Genomic DNA, 19617 nt, shown 5'->3' with positions numbered 1-19617 from the left:
ATCTTAATAAAAGCTATTATTCCTCATTGTGAAAATTTTTGTTCAACATACCTGAGTCAGTAAGACTAGCAATTGTAAGAAGAACCATGTTACATAGCCTTTCATCTGTCTCGTAGTTTTTTAAATACTTGGCTATCAGATTCAAGGCATCTTCCTCCAATGCTTTCTTCTGCAGGGTTTCTATGAAAAATAAAATTATCAATGTAGTTTATCTTAAAGATACATTTTGACAAAGAGATGTTTTTCTTTATTATATTTTATATAGTAGACTTCATCTTACATGTTCGCTTTTGTTCTAACGATTGAGCAATTTCATTACTGAGCTCCCAACAGCATAATATGGTTAGTAAACATAATTGTCAAATCAGGACAGATTCAATGTGATCAGATACATAAATGTCAGGAGGACTTGACAAACTCAATCTGTTCTAGACCACACAAATGTCCTGACTGGACAGACTCAAACTGTACTAGATTACACAAATGTCCTGACTGGACAGACTCAATCTGTACTATATAACACAAAAGTCCTTCACTGGACAGACTCAAACTGTACTAGATTACACAAATGTCCTGACTGGACAGACTCAATCTGTATTAGATTACACAAATGTCCTGACTGGACAGACTCAATCTGTACTAGATAACACAAATGTCCTGATTGGACAGACTCAATCTGTACTAGATAACACAAATGTCCTGACTGGTCAGACTCAATCTGTACTAGATAACACAAATGTCCTGACTGGTCAGACTCAATCTGTACTAGATAACACAAATGTCCTGACTGGACAGACTCAATCTGTACTAGATTATACAAATGTCCTGAATAGACAGACTCAATCTGTACTAGATTACACAAATGTCCTGACTGGACAGACTCAATCTGTACTACATGTAGATAACACAAATGTCCTGACTGGACAGACTCAGTCTGTACTAGATTACACAAATGTCCTGATTGGACAGACTCAATCTGTACTAGATTACACAAATGTCCTGACTGGACAGACTCAGTCTGTACTAGATTACACAAATGTCCTGACTGGACAAACTCAATCTGATTAGACCACACAAATGTCCTGACTGGACAGACTCAATCTGTACTAGATTACACAAATGTCCTGACTGGACAGACTCAATCTGTACTAGATTACACAAATGTCCTGACTGGACAGACTCAAACTGTACTAGATTACACAAATGTCCTGACTGGACAAACTCAATCTGATTAGACCACACAAATGCCTTGCTGGACAGACACCAATCTGATCAGACTTGTACACAAATGTCCTGACTGGACAGACTCAATCAGCTGAGACAACACAAATATTTTATTCTGGTCAGACTGCACAAATTTCCAGAAAGAACAGATGTGAAATGTAACATATAGAGATTAAAATTGTCTAGAACATTTGTCCAATTTCATGACTGCAATCATGCCAGAAAGTGATGCATTAGACTGAATGTCACATTCTCATTTTGTATCTAAAGAAAAACAAGATCTGTCAAGGTTATAGGAAATCATTTATCTAAAAACGATCTTTATGTCTAGAATAATTGAAGCTAACTTTATACAGAAATATAGAAAATAACAATGGAGCAGACGCATTAACAATAAATAATAATGATAAGTGACTTTTAAAGCAACCACCAAATGTAGGCGAACCAGTATATATATATAAGTTGGGCTTTTTTTCTTTTCAAATTAATTGTGTTTTTCAAAAACTTAATTTTTCGATTTTCTCACTTTTGACATTCATTTCCAATCCCAAAGTCATAAGCCATTTATATAAACCACCAGAGAATCATCAACCACAACCACTGACATAGTGACATTCACCTTTCAAAGTTTGACAATATTTGACATTTTCTTCAAAACATCTTATTCCTATGGTAATACGCTAATACTCATTTTTTTGTATGATTATTTCCTCACATTCGGAGATAAATGTCTTATGAAAATAAAGCAATCCTGTTAAAACTGTTTATACAAAATAACAGAAAATAAATCTTCAAATCTCTTACATCTCTAAGTAATCTAAATCAAAACAAATATGCATTAATACTTTGTTTACAAGGTCCATGTTTTAAGACACAAGACTTTAGTATGCTTTACTTATAATATTATTTGAATGAAAATATTATATTTTGGAAAGCATTTTGAATTGAAAATGATCATAATGAACTTATTCCATTACTAAACATCTGTTGATCTTTACTATGCCACATTTGACCTTAAATATGACCTTGACCTTGGAGCAAAGGACATATACCAAACTTATTCATGAAGTTGGACATTAATTATGAAAAACAATTGATGTAATAATGAGAAAGATATTGTCTCTTTTGCAATTTTAAAATGTGACCTTGACCTCATAAATTCTATGTTGTACACTTAAATTACAAAATAGAGCACAAAATATTTCACAAATCTATATTTTCTCGATTGCCTGCCTCACGCTTTATTGTATGAAATTATCATTCATCTTCATTTCAAAGAAAAGACTACACAATTGTTAACCATAATGCTTAGAAAGGAGCTTTAATGAGTCTGACATTCAGAATTTATCCTGAAAACTTTTACCTCAGCAGAATTAAAATGAAGAAATGAGAAAGAATGACTGTAATGTAGTAAATCTCCACAAACAGCTAATATGTTTCCATTACTCAATCCTCGAACATAAAGTTAATTAACTTTTTCCTTGACTAAAACTTGGCACTAAAGCAAATCTCTCTAAGTAGGTAAAAAACCGATTTCACCAGGCATCTTGTACAATTCCGATTAACAGAAGCACAACAGAAGCAGTCAAATTTTAAGTATCAAGTAGAAGAAAAATGCTTCCTGTTCAAGTTCCATGAATTCTAAACCTTCAATTATGAGAAAATACTGATAAAATGAAATATTTGCAAAAGTGTTAAAATTGGGTTAAACTTTTAGAAAACGTCCAGTTTTGAGAATTAAGTAAATATATTTCACATTAGTGTTATGGGGAGGGGGGGACTGTGGATTAAGTTAGGATAAAAGCTTAGAGATTAGGAGATAGGAGCATCCTGATATATGTAAACCTCGCCCCCACTCCCAACACCCTAACAAGAAGTTTCAATCCAATCCAGTATCAATAGGGAAGCTAAGTAGGGGCATAATCAACTAAATGTATATCAGGTATCATAAGATAGAAGACTAACCAGGAAGAGTAAAAGATGGATACATTTTTAAAGTAGCTCATCATGACTTGGGATAAATTTTAAGTAATTATAATCTGGTGAACATTCCAGGCACTTGAACTTTTAGTTTAAACATATTTATTTAAGCTCGATTGCGAAATAAGTCCTTGCAACTTATACTAATCACTTTCGAGTCCGCTTCCTGGAACCAACCAGTACTGGTGTCATATGAAGAAACATGGTTGTGACCCGAGTAGGGCTCGAACCCATGATCTTTGGGTTGAGAGGCAGACACCTTAACCACTAGGCCACTGCTACCTTTAAACTTTTAAAACTTAAACTTTTAAAAACTATATTAATTTTATGAACATTCAACTCTATCGCAAAAATTTAATCATTTCTAATTTTGTCTTGTATTTGGTTTTATAGATTTTGCTACATTGCCAATTGACACTCTAAGCCTGCTAGCAGCTACAGAATCTATTATCCAGTGCTACCAGTGCAGGCCTAAATCAGCCAGCACATCTGTGCCGCCTGACCATGGTGGTGCTGCACTGCTCACTTTTAAGTCAATACATACCAAAATGTTTTTGGAATTTTCCTCCAATAAGATTTAAAAATACTTTTGCCTAAATTGAAAGAGGGACAGGTCCATTTAAGATATCTATCAAGGTAAGGCTTTATGTCTGAAACACAGTTCATCATTTTCATGATGAAAATCTCAGATTAATCAAATACATGTACATCATTCCTTTCTTCCTACATTGTATTGAACTAGTTTTTAATTAACGAAAAACAAAAGACACAAAATTAGATTTGCCCACGCAAATTAAAGAAAGAAGTTAATCATTATGACAAAGTTTCATAACGTTGCTATAGTCGTTGATTTATATTGTAAGAGATAATTAAGTTATCATTACTCCTCTGAAATGAGGCACGTTTGGCATTCATGCCAATCAAATGTTTTAATGTTTGCTATCTATTATTCTGGTGTTGGCTTTCCTTCAAAAATCAATGTTCGGCCAGGAATCAGGATAATGCCGGGATGCTTGTTTACAAATTCTATACGTCAACCACTTTATTGGAATCACTTGATTGTTCTTGCATTTGTTTGGCTTTAGTTTGAAGTATTTTTTATTATTAAAGCTCAATTGTTGTGAAGAAACCTTGTAGCTTATTTGAAACAACTCTGCTTTCTGGAACTAACCAGTTCTCAGATGTTACATGGTGTCTTATGTGGTAACATGGTTGCCACCCAACTAAAGTTCAAACTAATGACCAATAGGATGAGAGGCTGCGACACCTTTATCACTAAGCTACAGCATGCTCCCCTTGTTTGGCTGTAATTGTCAGTTTTAACAGTATGTTCAGAATAAATACTAACAATTAATTAAGTAGTTATCTAATAAAAATCTTTAGAAAAAAAATCTCCACATGTAAAATTTAATGCAAACTTCTCCACCACTGTCACATTTCTAATCACTTATGAGAAATTGAGGGAGAAATGTCTTCAAACATCAATAAAACCCATTCTATTAATCTAATAGTATTCCTAGTAAGCTAAAGTAACATAGGCAGAAGAATCAATTTAAAGCCGTATTTAGAGATTTGTCCTTATTCTTTGAAAAACTGGAAAGAGTAAAGACTGGTAAAACAAAACCAGCAAACCAGGTTAAAGCTGCATGTCTCCACATGAGCCAAAATATTTCAAGAAAAATTACCCTTGAGAAAAAGCTACTAAGATTTTAAGAAAAGTAAAATATTCACAATTAAAGAAATAATTTACATGCAAAGTGTCATTTATGACTGCTTTTGCAGTATCAATCACCATATTTCTATTGTGTGACTAACACAGTTAGGGCTATATTTGCAAATTCTTACCTATTTTGATAATTTTTGTAGATTTTAAGTGCTATTTGTAATATGTAAATTACTTTCTTTGTTCATTAAAAAATTTTGACAATATTTTACTGATCTATAAATTAAACAAATTTTTATGAAAATTAGCATGACATTGGAGGCATGCTACTTTAAGAGCTAATGTAAGTTACATATTATTCTTTAACTCACCATTACTGTTAGTAAGATTGAGAAGAAATCCACATGCTATAGTCCTCAGTTTGTCCGTGCCACTTTTGGTGTTACCTAGCAGGGAATTTAGTAACGTCAGCAATATAGAAATACCGTCATCCTCGTCTACCTTTGCTCTACCAATATCTGTAAGATAATTAGTCAAAATTATCACAACAGTCAGACTTATCAGTCATAATGTCAAAAAATATGAATATGACCAACAAAAAAATTGCCAGTTAAAATATATCTGCACAAAATTATCTGCAAAAGAAGAGTAAGTCAAAATTGTCAGCAAAAAAGCAGCCAATTTTAAGCAAAATTGTCAATAATTGTTTCTTGTTTGTTTTTTGTGTGCAAAATAATCAATAACACAACTGCAAAACAATTTTCCATTAATTCTTTAATTGCTTTTTCTGTAACAATGCCTCTTATTAATTTTATGACAAATTCTTAGTTTTACTGATGTTTTTTTGTTTGTTTCATTTTACGCCTTTTTCCAATAGTATTTCAGTCATATAGGCGGGTTAGTTTCCTAACCATCGTTCCTGGAGAGTTACACCAATACTAGACTACCTTCCTCCGCACTAAACTACCAAAGCATCTCCCAGGGATCGAACCCACGCCAGAGAGGTAACTGGATTAGAAGTCATCGACTCTAACCCCTCGACCACGAAGGCGGTTATTTTACTGATGGACTCAGTTAAGGGATGAGCTGTCACCTGAGGTAGAACCACCATTCTTCCATAATATTGAATGGGTATCTGGATACAATTTCTGGAAAATAAGTTTACTTTGATCCCCTTCCTACTGTGGTGAGAGTCAATCATTTTAACCAGTACCTAGCCATAAATGCCCTTTACAAAATAATAGTGCCAAAAAATTGGACAAAATAATCAGATTTCTTTGATCTTCAAAAGCTGACCAACCATCAAAATACATGTACTCGCAAAAATATTAAGATGTTATGTAACATATTGATCACCATTCCTTTTTTTCTTCTCTCTCTCTCTTTTTTTTTTTGGTTTGAATAATTTTAGTGCATGAGAGACTCCCTGTTATGTTTGGGCATTTAGTTTTTCCATAAATTCCCAAGTTACAGATAGGTTTGATTGCATTGCAAACATTTCGAGAACGTTCAGAACTATTATCAAAAGAGATCCTAAACATTGAGAACAGATTGAATGCAGACATGTCTGCAGCTTGATAAACAACCTCTCTCTCTGTCTTGTAAGATTATAAATTTCAGGTTATTTTACACAACTCACAGTACATATTTCAATCAACAGAAACTATCTCAATTTCTAAATAAATGGTAAGATGGTATTTTTATGGGACAATTAAATACAAATATATACTAACTCAATTGGTTCAAAGGTTTATTCCCTAAATTTGATCATTTGTAGAGCATTAAAACACATGTCTGAAATACATATGATTTACTTATTGGTTTCTCCATCTCAACTTACTTTAAGTTACACTGGCTTATAGTAGATATAACAAAAAAGAATGGCCAGATATGAGCAAAAACCCTTTAACATTCTTGTTTGAGCAAAAAACCCTTGAACATCCTTGAATGAGCAAAACCTTTGAACATTCTTGTATGAAGTACAGTATGAGCAAAACCCTTGAACATTCTTGAATGTCAGCAATAAACCTTAAACATCCAAGTATGACTGGACAGAAGTCTCATTAAACAAAATCAAAATGTATAAAACCATTGACTGCATAGAAACATGAGATAAAGTGATGTGATGATTGTGAGGAATTCAATACATTGATGAGTTTATTCTGCTCTTGCAAACATCAGACAAATGTCTCTGACTACTGCTATTGACGTATCATATATCAGCCTAAAGACAAATATTCACTTTGAAGAAACGCTTCAAAACAAATTAAGTTTATTCAATGAACTAGCACAGCTTGCGATTTCTGTCTGCTATAATGTAAATTCTAAATATATGAGTTCTTGCAGACAAGTTGTACTTAGATTATATTCTGAAAACATTAGAGACTATATGTTTATAGAAACTACAGCAATAAATAAAACATTTCTTAAATGGGCCTGTCTAGTGTCCCATTGCTTATTGTCTGTGGGAGTACTAGTGTATATCTTTACAATATTTATATTCTTAATATAATCCATACAGTCTGTCTCCTTGTGCTTAAAAGGGAACACATAATACAATTTTCTGTTCTGTTTGATGTTAGATTTCCTATATATTGTTTAAGTATTATGGTCACTTTTAACATATTAAGGAAGAACTCTACCACCCAATATTGCCTCTCCATGCACGGTTTCATTCATAACTGGCAAGGTTTGTCATTAAAGAGTCAGGTGGGGGCCAAAATTACCATCTCAAAAGCATTTTACTAAGAAAACACTCTCTGTTGCACATGTATAATGGATAAACCAAAAAATATCTGCCTCAAATTCAAAATGGACCGTCTTAGTAAAATTTCAATAACAACCCTGGACCCGATCAATAAGTGTGACCTGAACATAGAGGATCTTATACAGGCTAGATAGTGTCTACTCCACAAGAATAATTTATATCAGCATGCATTTTTCATTTGTTTTGTGTTTTAAAGAATTTTCAAGCTTTACTGCTGGAGAAAGACCTAAAGTGACCCCTGGTGAATTTAATATACATGTATATAAATACTGGTATAAAATATACAGATGACACCTGAGTATTAACATTATAATTTGCATTTTGCAGTCAGTCAAAATTTCCACACAAATCACTGGAATACTTATTAACTTGTTCTTTTCATATTAAATCATAATTGTGTAACAATATGTTAGATTATCTATTATCTAACCATAAACACTGGTTATCTATTTTCCATGGTCAACTATCATGACAAAAAGAAATAAACTATACTGGGAAGAGTCTGACAGGATAAAAAGTCTTCGCAAAATAATCAGAAGATAACTGTCCACAGTGAGACGATAAGACGTTTGCTCCATCAATTAATCGAACTTCAACTCCCTGTGGGCTCAATAAATGCCAGCCTAGAACACAGCCATTTCCTAGAAATTGACATTCAGTTTTCTTCTTAATTCTTATTATACAGTGTTTAAGCAGACATGAAAAAAGCAATCATGCTTTATTGCTTGTCTGTCTATAATGTAAATTATGTCTTAGCACTCCTCAAACAAAGGGTACATAATCTTTCAAGGGTCCTTACAGACAATAATGACAGAGCAATTTTTCTGATTACGAAACAAAACAAACATAAAATGTTTTTTAATGGGACTCAACTTAGTTTTTTGACATAAACAGATCAAAAATATTTTTTGAAGATTTTTTTATAATTGGATGTAGGCCAACATAATGTGTACAAAATTTCTGATCATTCCCAGGAATTATCAATTTCAATGTGCAAATTGACCCCAAAATGAAAAGGCAGTGCAACATTTTTCATCCAAACCTGCCAAAAAATTGGATAAAAATTGATTATCAATTTAATACCTTACCAAGTAAATTTCTATGTTATCAAATGCAAAGTTTTCAAAGTTAAGTTTAAGAAAAAATTAAAAATTTTATGATTTCAGGCTATTGAACCTCAGTGGAGTTCCTTTAATTATTTTCCATACACTTTTTTATACAATTCAAAGAAGAAGACATGTCACAATGATGAGCTGAAGGTTCACTCTTTTTAACCCTTAACCCTTTCCCCCATGAGCATATTGTGAAAAATGGCCATTTTCACTGAAAAGCCTCCTCTCACAAGTTCAAACTGCTATGAAACTATGAAAAATGCTTCAATACTAATCAAACTTGGCACAAATGTTGACTGGACCATTGCCTTTGTAACGACATGCTCAGTCTTAAATTTCCTGTTACCATGGCAACGAGGGGACATCTCAAAATTGCCAAAAATCACTTTTTTGCCTCGATTTTTTCTATCAAAATTTATCTCAAAGTGCTGCAACTTCTCAAGGGATTGAGATAGAGTCAAAGGCTTTTCAGCGTTGGTTACACGTTATCTTATGATCGACCTGGGGTCATTTAAAGCCTCTCACAAGTCCAAAATTTTCTTGGCGATGAGGGGGACTCCGCCCCCCTTCAAACCCCCCAAACAGAAGGGGGCGCATCCTCCTTCTGGCAACCCCCTGATGTAATATTTGGATGGGGGACTGCGCCGAAAAAATGGTCAATTTTTTTAACAACATTTCTCAAACGAAAAACAGTGTTTGGGGCCTAAATAGGGCATTTTTTCACTGTTTGAGGCCTCAAAAAGGGGGGGGGGGGGCAAAAAGCCGTCGAAACACGCTTATATAAGGGAAAAGGTTAACCTGCAGGAATCAATAGTTGTTAACCTTTGCCACCAGCATTAAAGAGCCAGGCAAGTCTGTACTCACATGCAATCTGACCTGGCTCTATACTGTTGGCTGACCAACTTTTAACTTTATATCATAAACCCTAAAATTGTTTTAAACATGGAAGTTGGACAAGTCCAATTAAGAAATTCCGCAGGTTTAGGGTTAAATATATATCAACATTCCAAAGACAAACTATTCAGTCACAAAGACTAGTATGTTAAAATATACAAAGTTAAGTGCAATGCCTTAAAAGTCCGCAAAAACCTATGAACATGTACATGTATCACACGGTCCCCATATTAATGAAACAGTGCCAGAATTTTTCCAACTTAAGGCACAAAACATCAAATTAGGGCTGACTCTAATGCAAGTTTTTGTAAACCATTATTAATCCAATAAAACACTGACAAGATCTTTTCTAACATAGTGAACGGATACGGTTTATATCTAAATGTCCTCAATCACATATATATAGCTGAATGAACACAAGGAAACAGCAACATTACTTTGTATAATTCTGAATAGAAATCTGTTTATTTAAACATGTAACAAGTAATAGTACCAAATGCTGTTGCTATTTTACATACGTCACTAATGAAAAGGCAGTATAAGAGGCATTCCTATATCAGTAAAATGCTTTAACTTTATTTTAGGAATAACACATTTTATTTTTGGAATAACATAATTATTTTATTTTAGTCGCTCTTTTGCTATCCTAAAAAAATTACTATGTAGAGGGTTAGGCAAACAAGAACATCATCATTGGGAAGTTCAAAAAGCAAGTTGTTGACACAATTCAAGAATATTCCCTTAATGTAAACAAGAGCTGTCTAAAGGAAGGGCACTCTCTAATATATGAAATTGTTTTCCAAGAAATGTGGAAATATAACTGAAGAAGTGATATTTGTTCAATAGCCAGATTAACTGACATGGCTCTGTTAGGAAACAGTAAACTACAGGCATGTATCTTGAAGATTTTTTGTTTGTCTAAAAGTATTCTGCCAATCAGAGCACAAATTGCAGTATTCTGCCAATCAGAGCACAAATTGCAAAGGATACAACATGTCCACATTACTTTCACTTGAAATTACATATAGTATATTGCAAAACTAAAGTACATAAAAGTTACTTTCACAGAATTTTATCAATACATATACACCTTAGGGCTCTACAAGACTGTATTTATTATCATTACTCTCACATACCATAACAAAAGCTATATTTCATAGGGCTCACAATACTATCACTTACCGTTATCAAAACAAATATTTCCAAGAGCACGACAAGCCTGTGTCATTCTATCTATATCATCTTGCCTCTCTAGCACTTTCAGTAGAATGGGAATAAAACCTTTCTCGACACACGGCACTCTAACAGATTCTGAAATATACTAGTGAACATTAAATTACACATAATTATAATACAACCATTGAAAGGAGTGGTGGCCTTGTAGTGAAAATGTTTGTCTCTCAACCCAGGGATTGTGGGTTTGAGTCCAACTTGCTTAACCCATGGATCCTAGGTTTGATCCTACTCGTTCATAATCATGTTCCACATATGACACCAGTAATCATTAAATGATCAGTGCAAGGAAGCAAACTCCAAACTAATTTATATATAAATAGCAAAAACTTGTTCCACAATAGAGCTTTAAAATATATCTCAAATAAAACTCATCATTAGAATCATATCAAACATAATGTTCATTCCTATCAGACACAGTTAAATCAACATTTAAGTTCAGAACAAAAAAAATGCATTTCAATTCACAAGAACAAGATGTATTTAAATTCACAACAACAATATGCATTTAAATTCACAACAACAAGATGCATATAAATTCACAACAACAAGATGCACTTCAATTCACAACAAGATTCATCTGAAAATTTTTTTTTTGCTGAAACAGATTCTAATCAATTAGCAAAACTAAATGTCAGCTGAACAAATTCAATGGTACTATTAGCAATTAAAGTAATTAATTCAGGTCTATGTGCACTACGTAAAACATTCCAATATCAAACACAATAGGTACTTCTCTTCTAAACAGCCAATTCATTCTAGACTACTGTCATAACAGTAAGCATTCCACTTTCAATTACAAAGCTTTGGCATTCCTCCTTTAAACAGAATATGCATTCCCCTTTTCAAACACATGTATTCCACTTTTCAAATACAATATGCATTCCCAATTAAAACACAATATGCATTCCCCCTTCAAACACAATATGCATTCCCCCTTTAAACACAATATGCATTCCTCCTTTCAAACACAATATGCATTCCCCCTTCAAACACAATATGCATTCCCCTTTCAAACACAATATGCATTCCCCTTTCAAACACAATATGCATTCCCCTTTCAAACACAATATGCATCCCCTTTTCAAACACAATATGCAGGGCCTTTTTACCTTCTATAACAGGGGCCGGTATAGGGCTGCTTCCCCAAAGAAAATTTCTTTAAAATCATGCAGTTTTCCCCCAAAATTAAATTTACATCAAGTTTTTTCTTCCCCTTTTGCAAATATACCATATAATTTTTCCCCAAAATTAAGGACTGGGCTGCTTCCCCAACCTGTGAAAAAAAGCCCTGATATGTGTTTCACTTTCAAGAACAGTAATCATTCCAACATTTGCAAACATAAGATTGCAATTGCATTCCACTTTCAAATAGTCACTATCCCAACTGTAAAGGCTGTCAGTTATTGTTACTTTTTGTATGCCAAATTATTTACGTAGGTGTCCACTTATGTGCTGCAAATTCAACTAAATACATTATACTACTGATAATCTACTTTCAAACAAAGCATGTCAGTTTCAAAGACAAGTATTGATATTCTTCTTTCGAACAAAACATATCATTTTCAAACACCGGTATTGATAATCTACTTTTGAACAAAACATGCCATTTCAAACACAGGTATTGATAATCTACTTTCAAACAAAACATGCCATTTCAAACACAGGTATTGATAATCTACTTTTGAACAAAACATGCCATTTCAAACACAGGTATTGATAATCTACTTTCAAACAAAACATGCCATTTCAAACACAGGTATTAATAATCTACTTTCGAACAAAACATGCCAATTCAAACACAGGTATTGATAATCTACTTTCGAACAAAACATGCCATTTCAAACACAGGTGGAGTCCCACTTTCATGCACATATAACATACAAAAGAAGTAAACTGGTAAAGCTATTATACACATCTGTTACACAAACCAAAGCATCCATTTCATTTCTAACAAATGGCATTGCAATTTATGATTAAGAAATTTTAAATCAAAACAACCAACAACAAAACCTTACCATTTTTTGCTAGCTCAGCAAGAAGTTGACCAACAGATGCCAGAGTATCTTCATCTCCAGATACATTTATTAGATCATCTAGTATACCCTCACTTGTTAACCTTTCAGCTATGTCATCAGTTTCTTCTTCTAAAATAAAAGATTTCTAACATAAGCCAAATTATACATAAAATAAGGTTACTTTTTAAATATCAAGAGAGGTCTATTGTGAGTTTTCAACTTTCAAGCTTAAAGTGAAATTATGCTCATCAAACAGTATATAGTGAGTAAACACATGGAAGTCAAAGTAAGTTTACAATTTGCCATAATTCCTTTTAATTCTATAATTTTCTTCACATGAATGAAAAATAAGGCACATTGCCCATAGAAATTTCTGTAAATGTACATCAGAATAACTGATTTAACTTGTAATGTTTATTTTATAAAAAAAAAGTTGAACAGTCAGTTAGAGTGTCCGTTTGACCCTTGAAATAACTCTTTTACCCTTCAAATTTCCAAAAGGCCCAATTTGACCCTCAGGATTTTAGCTGGAGGGTCAAATTTTGTTAAAATCATGGGAATTTGGCCTTGTAGTTGGTAAAACTTAGTCAAAATGACCCTCAGGATTTCGTGGCTAGTGAACACCCTCAGTAGCCTAAACATTTTCCAGTATCAACTGTTGGTGAATAGCCATAATAACAGTCAATCTTAAGATTGAAATATAAAGTTAATTCATCTTAACTTGGCAATGAAAAAAAATGAACAAAGGGTCACTTAAATACATTGTATTGGCTTCACAGACATGTTAATGATAAACATAACTGTAAAATCATCTGTATCAGGCTTTGCCTCTAATGGAAAGTCCATGGTTTAAAAAATTCACTTCCATTAATTTAGTCTAATTAATTTGATATGGGTGGTTTAACATATAATTACAGGCTATTTCCCTACTGTCAAACCATTTAGAAAAGACAACACCTGAATGTCTCTTTCACATTGAAGTCTAATTCATTAGACTGTAATTAATTCATCAAAATATCAAATAATCTCACCTTTTTGAGTGCCCTCAAATACATCGAGTATACTATTAATTGCCTTGACTTTGTCCGTCTTACAATTTGCTGCTCTCAAGCATTCTAACATAGGTGATATATCTGTAAATGAACAAACATTCATTGATTTAATTCACTAATTTAAAATATTAACTTATGTATAAAAGCACAGTGTCAAGATGATCTTTTTTGTTCAAGTTATGGCATTGCCGATGTTGGTCCAAATATGTTAAACTTATAACTATTAATTTCTAAGCATATTGAAAACTAGAACTCCGCAAGTCGAATGTGTCACCTTGTGAACAGTTTAGCAATCACTTAGGCACTTTCTTCTTAAATATATGTAATGCAGGAAAAAATGTTCAAAAAGTGACCCTTTGATGGTCCCCAAACAGTAGTTATTATGAACTTTGTTATAGTTTTACAAATAAATAAATATGTAAAAAAAACAGTTGCCATTAATATGCGAGCATGCCAATATTACTTATCTTCGGTTCCCTTGATGGTCAAATCAGATGTGTTTATTTTGCCAATACACATTTAAAGCTACATTTAATTAATTTCATAAAAACAGAAAAAGCGACATTTCATTAATAAATTGGGTTTCATATCCACTCTAGATCTTATTTTGTGTCAGAACAACCAAAATGAGTTTTATAAGCATAAAAATCTGCAACCTCATTGTGGCAAAATAAGAAGTACAATTCCTGTTTGCATGAGAAACTCTGCCTTTGGATCATTTGTACATCAATATTAAATCAAGAAACGTGGTGTTATAATTTTTTTAGATCAAACTAAGGCTTTTGATAGGGTAGAATGGGATTGGCTTGATATCTGCTTAAAAAGGTATGGTATAGGAGACAAATTCAGAAAATGGGTTCAAATGTGTTTAGTCGGCTCGGAAACAGCTATACAAACAAACGGGTTTATTTCTGAATATTTTCAAATTTCCCGCTCTATTAAACAAGGTTGTCCAATAGCGCCGTTTCTCTATATCCTACAAGCAGAACCAATGGCTTGTGCAATCAGAAATAATATTGATATACACGGCATTAAATTGCCTTCGTTAAATGGCTATGAGCTTGAATTAAAAGTATGTCAATTTGTTTACGATACACAATTTTTTTGTGAGAATAAGTCTTCAGTTCCAGAAATATTTACTTTAAAAGAATATGAAATTTCCTCTGGGGCCAAAATGAAAAAGGATAACAGGCATCTTTATTGGAAAATCAAAAGAAAGGACTCCGAAATTTAAAGATATAAAATGGACGAGAAATTATGTTAAAACTTTAGGAATTTGTCACGGCTATAATATAGATACGAATGAAATTTGGATGAAAAAGATAAACAAAATTAAAAATTGTCTTCAAGTATGGAAAGCTCGGGGCCTGACTTTAAAGGGAAAATTCTTGTTCTGAAAACATATGTACGTAGTTTCTATTATTAATTTTGAAATTGAAACGCGCGGTATACCGACAAAATGCATAGAAGAAATCGAAAAAATTATGAGCGATTATCTTTTGGACAATAAGCGACCGTTAGTTTCAAAAAGCACAATTCTCCTTGACCTGAAAGACGGAGGTCTTAACTATTGTAATGTTTCAAATATTCAAACCAGTTTGGATGTTAAAACAATATACAAAATTATACACTCTGACATACAGAACTGGAACGCAATAGGAAAATATTTTTTACAAAAATATGATACTATTGGAGAAAATAAAATTGATTATTTTCTGTGTAAATGTTCTTCATTAGAAAATTTACCTTTCAAATTGAACATAAGTACGTTTTACAACCCCGCTCTCGAAAATTGGTGTCGGTTTAAAGCGAAGTTTAAGCCAAAGTCTCTGTCCGATGTAAAAGATATATTTCTTGTTGTAACACTGAAATTCGTTTTCGCAAGAAAACACTTTACTTCAATTCATTTGTAAAAAGTAATATATTGTTTTTAAAAGATATTTGGGACTTTGAAAATAATAATTTTATTAGCATAGACACTCTTTTAAGGAAATTAAAATGTAAGCGAAACTGGATTGCCGAATGGCATATTCTCAAATCGAGCATTCCTAAAATGTATATAACTGCTTTAAAAGAACATCATTATGAAACAGTGTCGAATTACACTCACTTAGATGATATTGTCTTAACGAGCAAGACGCAAACAAAAATATTGCCTGAAAATATTACAATAAAACAAATATCTCATATATGGAATCAAAAGACTGGTAAATTAAAAAGTGAAAGTAAATGGGAAACCCTACTTAATATGGAGTTACCATGGAGTAAAATATGGTGCCACGTTTATGATTCTTTTTCTTCATGCAAAGCTGTACAATTTCAGTGGAAATTTTTACACAATGTTATTTATACAGAACACAAGCTGTCTCTTATGAATTTATCTGACGGTAAATGTTGTATATGTAAATCTCACAGAGAAACTTTGTTTCATATCTTCTGGGAATGTGATTTTTCTAAGAATGTTTGGACATGTTCTTCAAAAACTTAAGTCCGCTAAAATTTTAGAAAATGATTTTTTTTTCATATTTCCAATCTACTGCAAATTTTAGATCTTTTGAACACGAAATTAATGATAAATTGATCAACACTGTAATATTCGAAACTAAATGGGCAATATGGAAATATCGTATCAATTGTAAGCATAATTATCCATATCAATCAATACCTATTTTGTTAAGAAATTTGTTTAATGTTCAAAAAAATAAAATACCAGTTTGAATACAAATGTAAAAATAAAGACGATTCAGTGACAGAAATTATAAAACCATAAAATGTTGTTATTTGTATGAATATTACCTTTAATGTATGGGACGCAACTCAATTGAAATTATAAATTTAATTCATAACGAGTTAACTAGCTTTTCAACCTTATCATTTTTCGCTTTTTCGGACAAGTAATGATACGTTTGCGAATTGTATATTTTTCACATTATCTATACTGATTCTTATTTTGTAAGAAATCAATATATATACTTGTATTATTGTAAGGCTGATAGGAGGATGCTCCTCGACCCCTATTATGCCAATGACGGGGAAAATAAATGGGGTTACCCTTAACTGGGCGCCCGAAACTGAAAAAAAAAAAAAAAAAAAAAAAAAAAAAAAAAAAAAAAGAAACGTGGCTTTAAGTAGCAAGTCCTATTTTAACAATATATTTCCTCATTGTAACAGTCGTTTTCATACAAATTTAATCTTTTTCATCAGATTACTTTTTCTGAACAACATGCCTAATGCAAAGCTAAAACAGTTAAAGTGTGTTTGCACAAGAAAATCTCATGTTTGTTGTGTTCCAGATAGCAAAAATAACACTGTGATGTCTTTATTTACATGTTAACATTCGTATACGAACTTTGGTGTATCCATGGGGTTTTCCGTTTAAAATCAAAACTTATGAACAATATTTGATGAGATTTAAATCTGTACTGTTAAAAAGGTGAATGAAACTGTAGAATGCTTGGTTTTAAGGCAGACGGCAAAATATTTTTACATAGATATTTATTAAATGCAACTTTAAAAGTTTCACATAATTGTTTTAGTTGTCGATCCATACTTAACACCCTGATACATGACTGCATACAAATACTTATCATATTATTAAATTCATGCATGATGCAAAAGTGTATTATACTGAAACTGTACAGTACATAATTATACAGTGCCTATTATATTACTGATAAACACTGCAAGTTAGGGATACAGAAAATTATAAATATGACTTTCTATTCCTGCAAAAAATACAGATCATAGTCAATATCATATCTTTTGTAATGATGGTGCGTTCCTCGGAGCAGATTTATGTTACTGAACATCTACATGCTCCGAGTTTTCACAATAATCAATTTCAAAGCAAAAAATTATCAGCACTTAGTTTGTAACCTTGTTCATTATTGTCTGGTGCAAAGAAAATCAGAACTTACAAATGCTGTTATTCAAAGGCATAAATTTTGTTAAAGCATACGTACCCATTATTTCAATATAGGAAAGTATAGATCTAGTGTCTTTGCGTATCACATGTGGTTTAAACTGACAGCTCCTGTCATTTTACCGGAAGTATACACCGTGAAACCTAACAACTGCATGCAACCACAAATTCAATTATTGCGCGAAACATGAATTATGAAGGAATATTTGATGAACATGAAAATTATTATGAAACAGTACATTTGATTGAGATGCAATCTTCTAGTGTATTTAAATCCCTTCAGTATTAAACTTTCCCATTAAAAATAGCAGAATTACGTGATCTTCGAAAAAGTAGTTCTGTTGACAAAAAAATCGAAAGGAAATTTTCTTATTTCCGTATACAAAAATTTGAAAAATAATTGCATCAGAGATAACCAAATTGATACATATATTAAACAATGATTATCATTTTCTTGATATAAAAATAGCTTTAGAACAACAGGAACACCAAAAGTCATTTCATTTATTAATTAGCATCACCCAACCTTTACGAATATTATCCATAACTCCTTTCGGTCAAACAGGTAAATTTCATGGCGGTTTCGGAATAGTTAGGATGAATTTTTCAGTGACTTTAAATGGAGGCTCACCCTGGGGATTTCGGCTTCAGGGTGGAAGGGAATTTAATGAACCAATCCGTATTGCCAAGGTATATTAAATATTTAAATTTTTATGTTTTGAAATGTTGTTCTTCCCTAATTACTTTGAAAGTTTCTAATGTGTCAGAAATGACAGGAATCTGGTGACCTTTGACCTCAGTTCCGGTAATAAGTTGTTGAAGATTTAGGAAGTAAGAACTTATCCGACAGCATGTGTCAGCCTCTTGATACTTATTCTTGTTACAATGTCATATGTTTTTAATTTTCCCACAACAGGTAGATTTACCTGGTCTTGTTGATTTGTTTTTGAAACATTAAAAAGTTTATAAAAACTCCATTCAATTAAAATTTAAATCTGAGTATGGGGGATCTCTCCATTGTTTCCAATTTGAGAGACACTGGTTTATCTAATACTTTATAAATAGAACCAATACTTTATTACAATAAAAATATAAAGCTCTATGTATTTGGACATAATGGTTTAATTGCATGCCTATCTTATTATTATAACAGTTATAACTCAAACAGAAAGCCTTGTGCTGATGCAATTAGTGATTTTCATTTAATTTAATAAGTCTTTAGAAAAGATGGCCCATATTAAATTATGGTCCATAGTTATATGTATAAATGAGCCGCGTCATGACAAAACCAACATAGTGTGTTTGCGACCATCATGGATCCAGACCAGCCTGCGCATCCGCACAGTCTGATCATGATCCATGCTGTTCGCTTAAAAACCCTATAGTAAGTAGAGAAACTGATACTGATAGTGAACAGCATGGATCCTGATCAGACTGTGCGGATGCGCAGGCTGGTCTGGATCCATGCTGATCGCAAATGCACTATGTTGGTTTTGTCATGATGTGGCTCATATTTTATTGTCTGAGTTTAGATTCTTTTTCTCTTTGCACTTCCCAGAGGACAGAATGGGCTAGGTAACTTTTTACTGGATAAGAAAGTTCACCACATAACCTTTATTTATTAGTGATAAAATATTTGTTTAATTGATATTTTTATATTTATATGATTATTTACTGTCATATGCTTGTTATCTGCGATAAAAAAAATAATGAGGTCACTAGATACATATATATGTAAATGATTTACAAACA

General features: G+C 32.5%; 1 protein-coding gene across 2 annotated transcripts in view; it reads right to left on the bottom strand.

Annotated features, from left to right (window-relative positions):
• LOC132712968 (rap1 GTPase-GDP dissociation stimulator 1-like) overlaps positions 1 to 18054 on the bottom strand; it is a 43941-nt gene extending 25887 nt beyond the window's left edge. For both annotated transcript variants that reach the window (XM_060695409.1, XM_060695410.1), the window contains exons 1-6: positions 17906 to 18054; positions 13923 to 14024; positions 12892 to 13020; positions 10823 to 10951; positions 5239 to 5385; positions 52 to 180 (exon numbers count right to left, since the gene is read on the bottom strand). In XM_060695409.1, the coding sequence (XP_060551392.1) occupies positions 52 to 180; positions 5239 to 5385; positions 10823 to 10951; positions 12892 to 13020; positions 13923 to 14024; positions 17906 to 17909 (640 nt within the window). In that variant the 5' untranslated portion in view covers positions 17910 to 18054. The remainder of the gene's footprint in view (positions 1 to 51; positions 181 to 5238; positions 5386 to 10822; positions 10952 to 12891; positions 13021 to 13922; positions 14025 to 17905) is intronic.
• Between the last annotated feature and the right edge of the window lie 1563 nt (positions 18055 to 19617).

The sequence above is a fragment of the Ruditapes philippinarum genome, unplaced genomic scaffold, assembly GCF_026571515.1.
Source record: "Ruditapes philippinarum isolate M1 unplaced genomic scaffold, ASM2657151v2 ctg4691_1_1_1_1, whole genome shotgun sequence".
NCBI lineage: Eukaryota > Metazoa > Mollusca > Bivalvia > Venerida > Veneridae > Ruditapes > Ruditapes philippinarum.
Note: the sequence above shows the minus strand (reverse complement) of the source record. Positions and strands in the feature narration are given on the sequence as shown.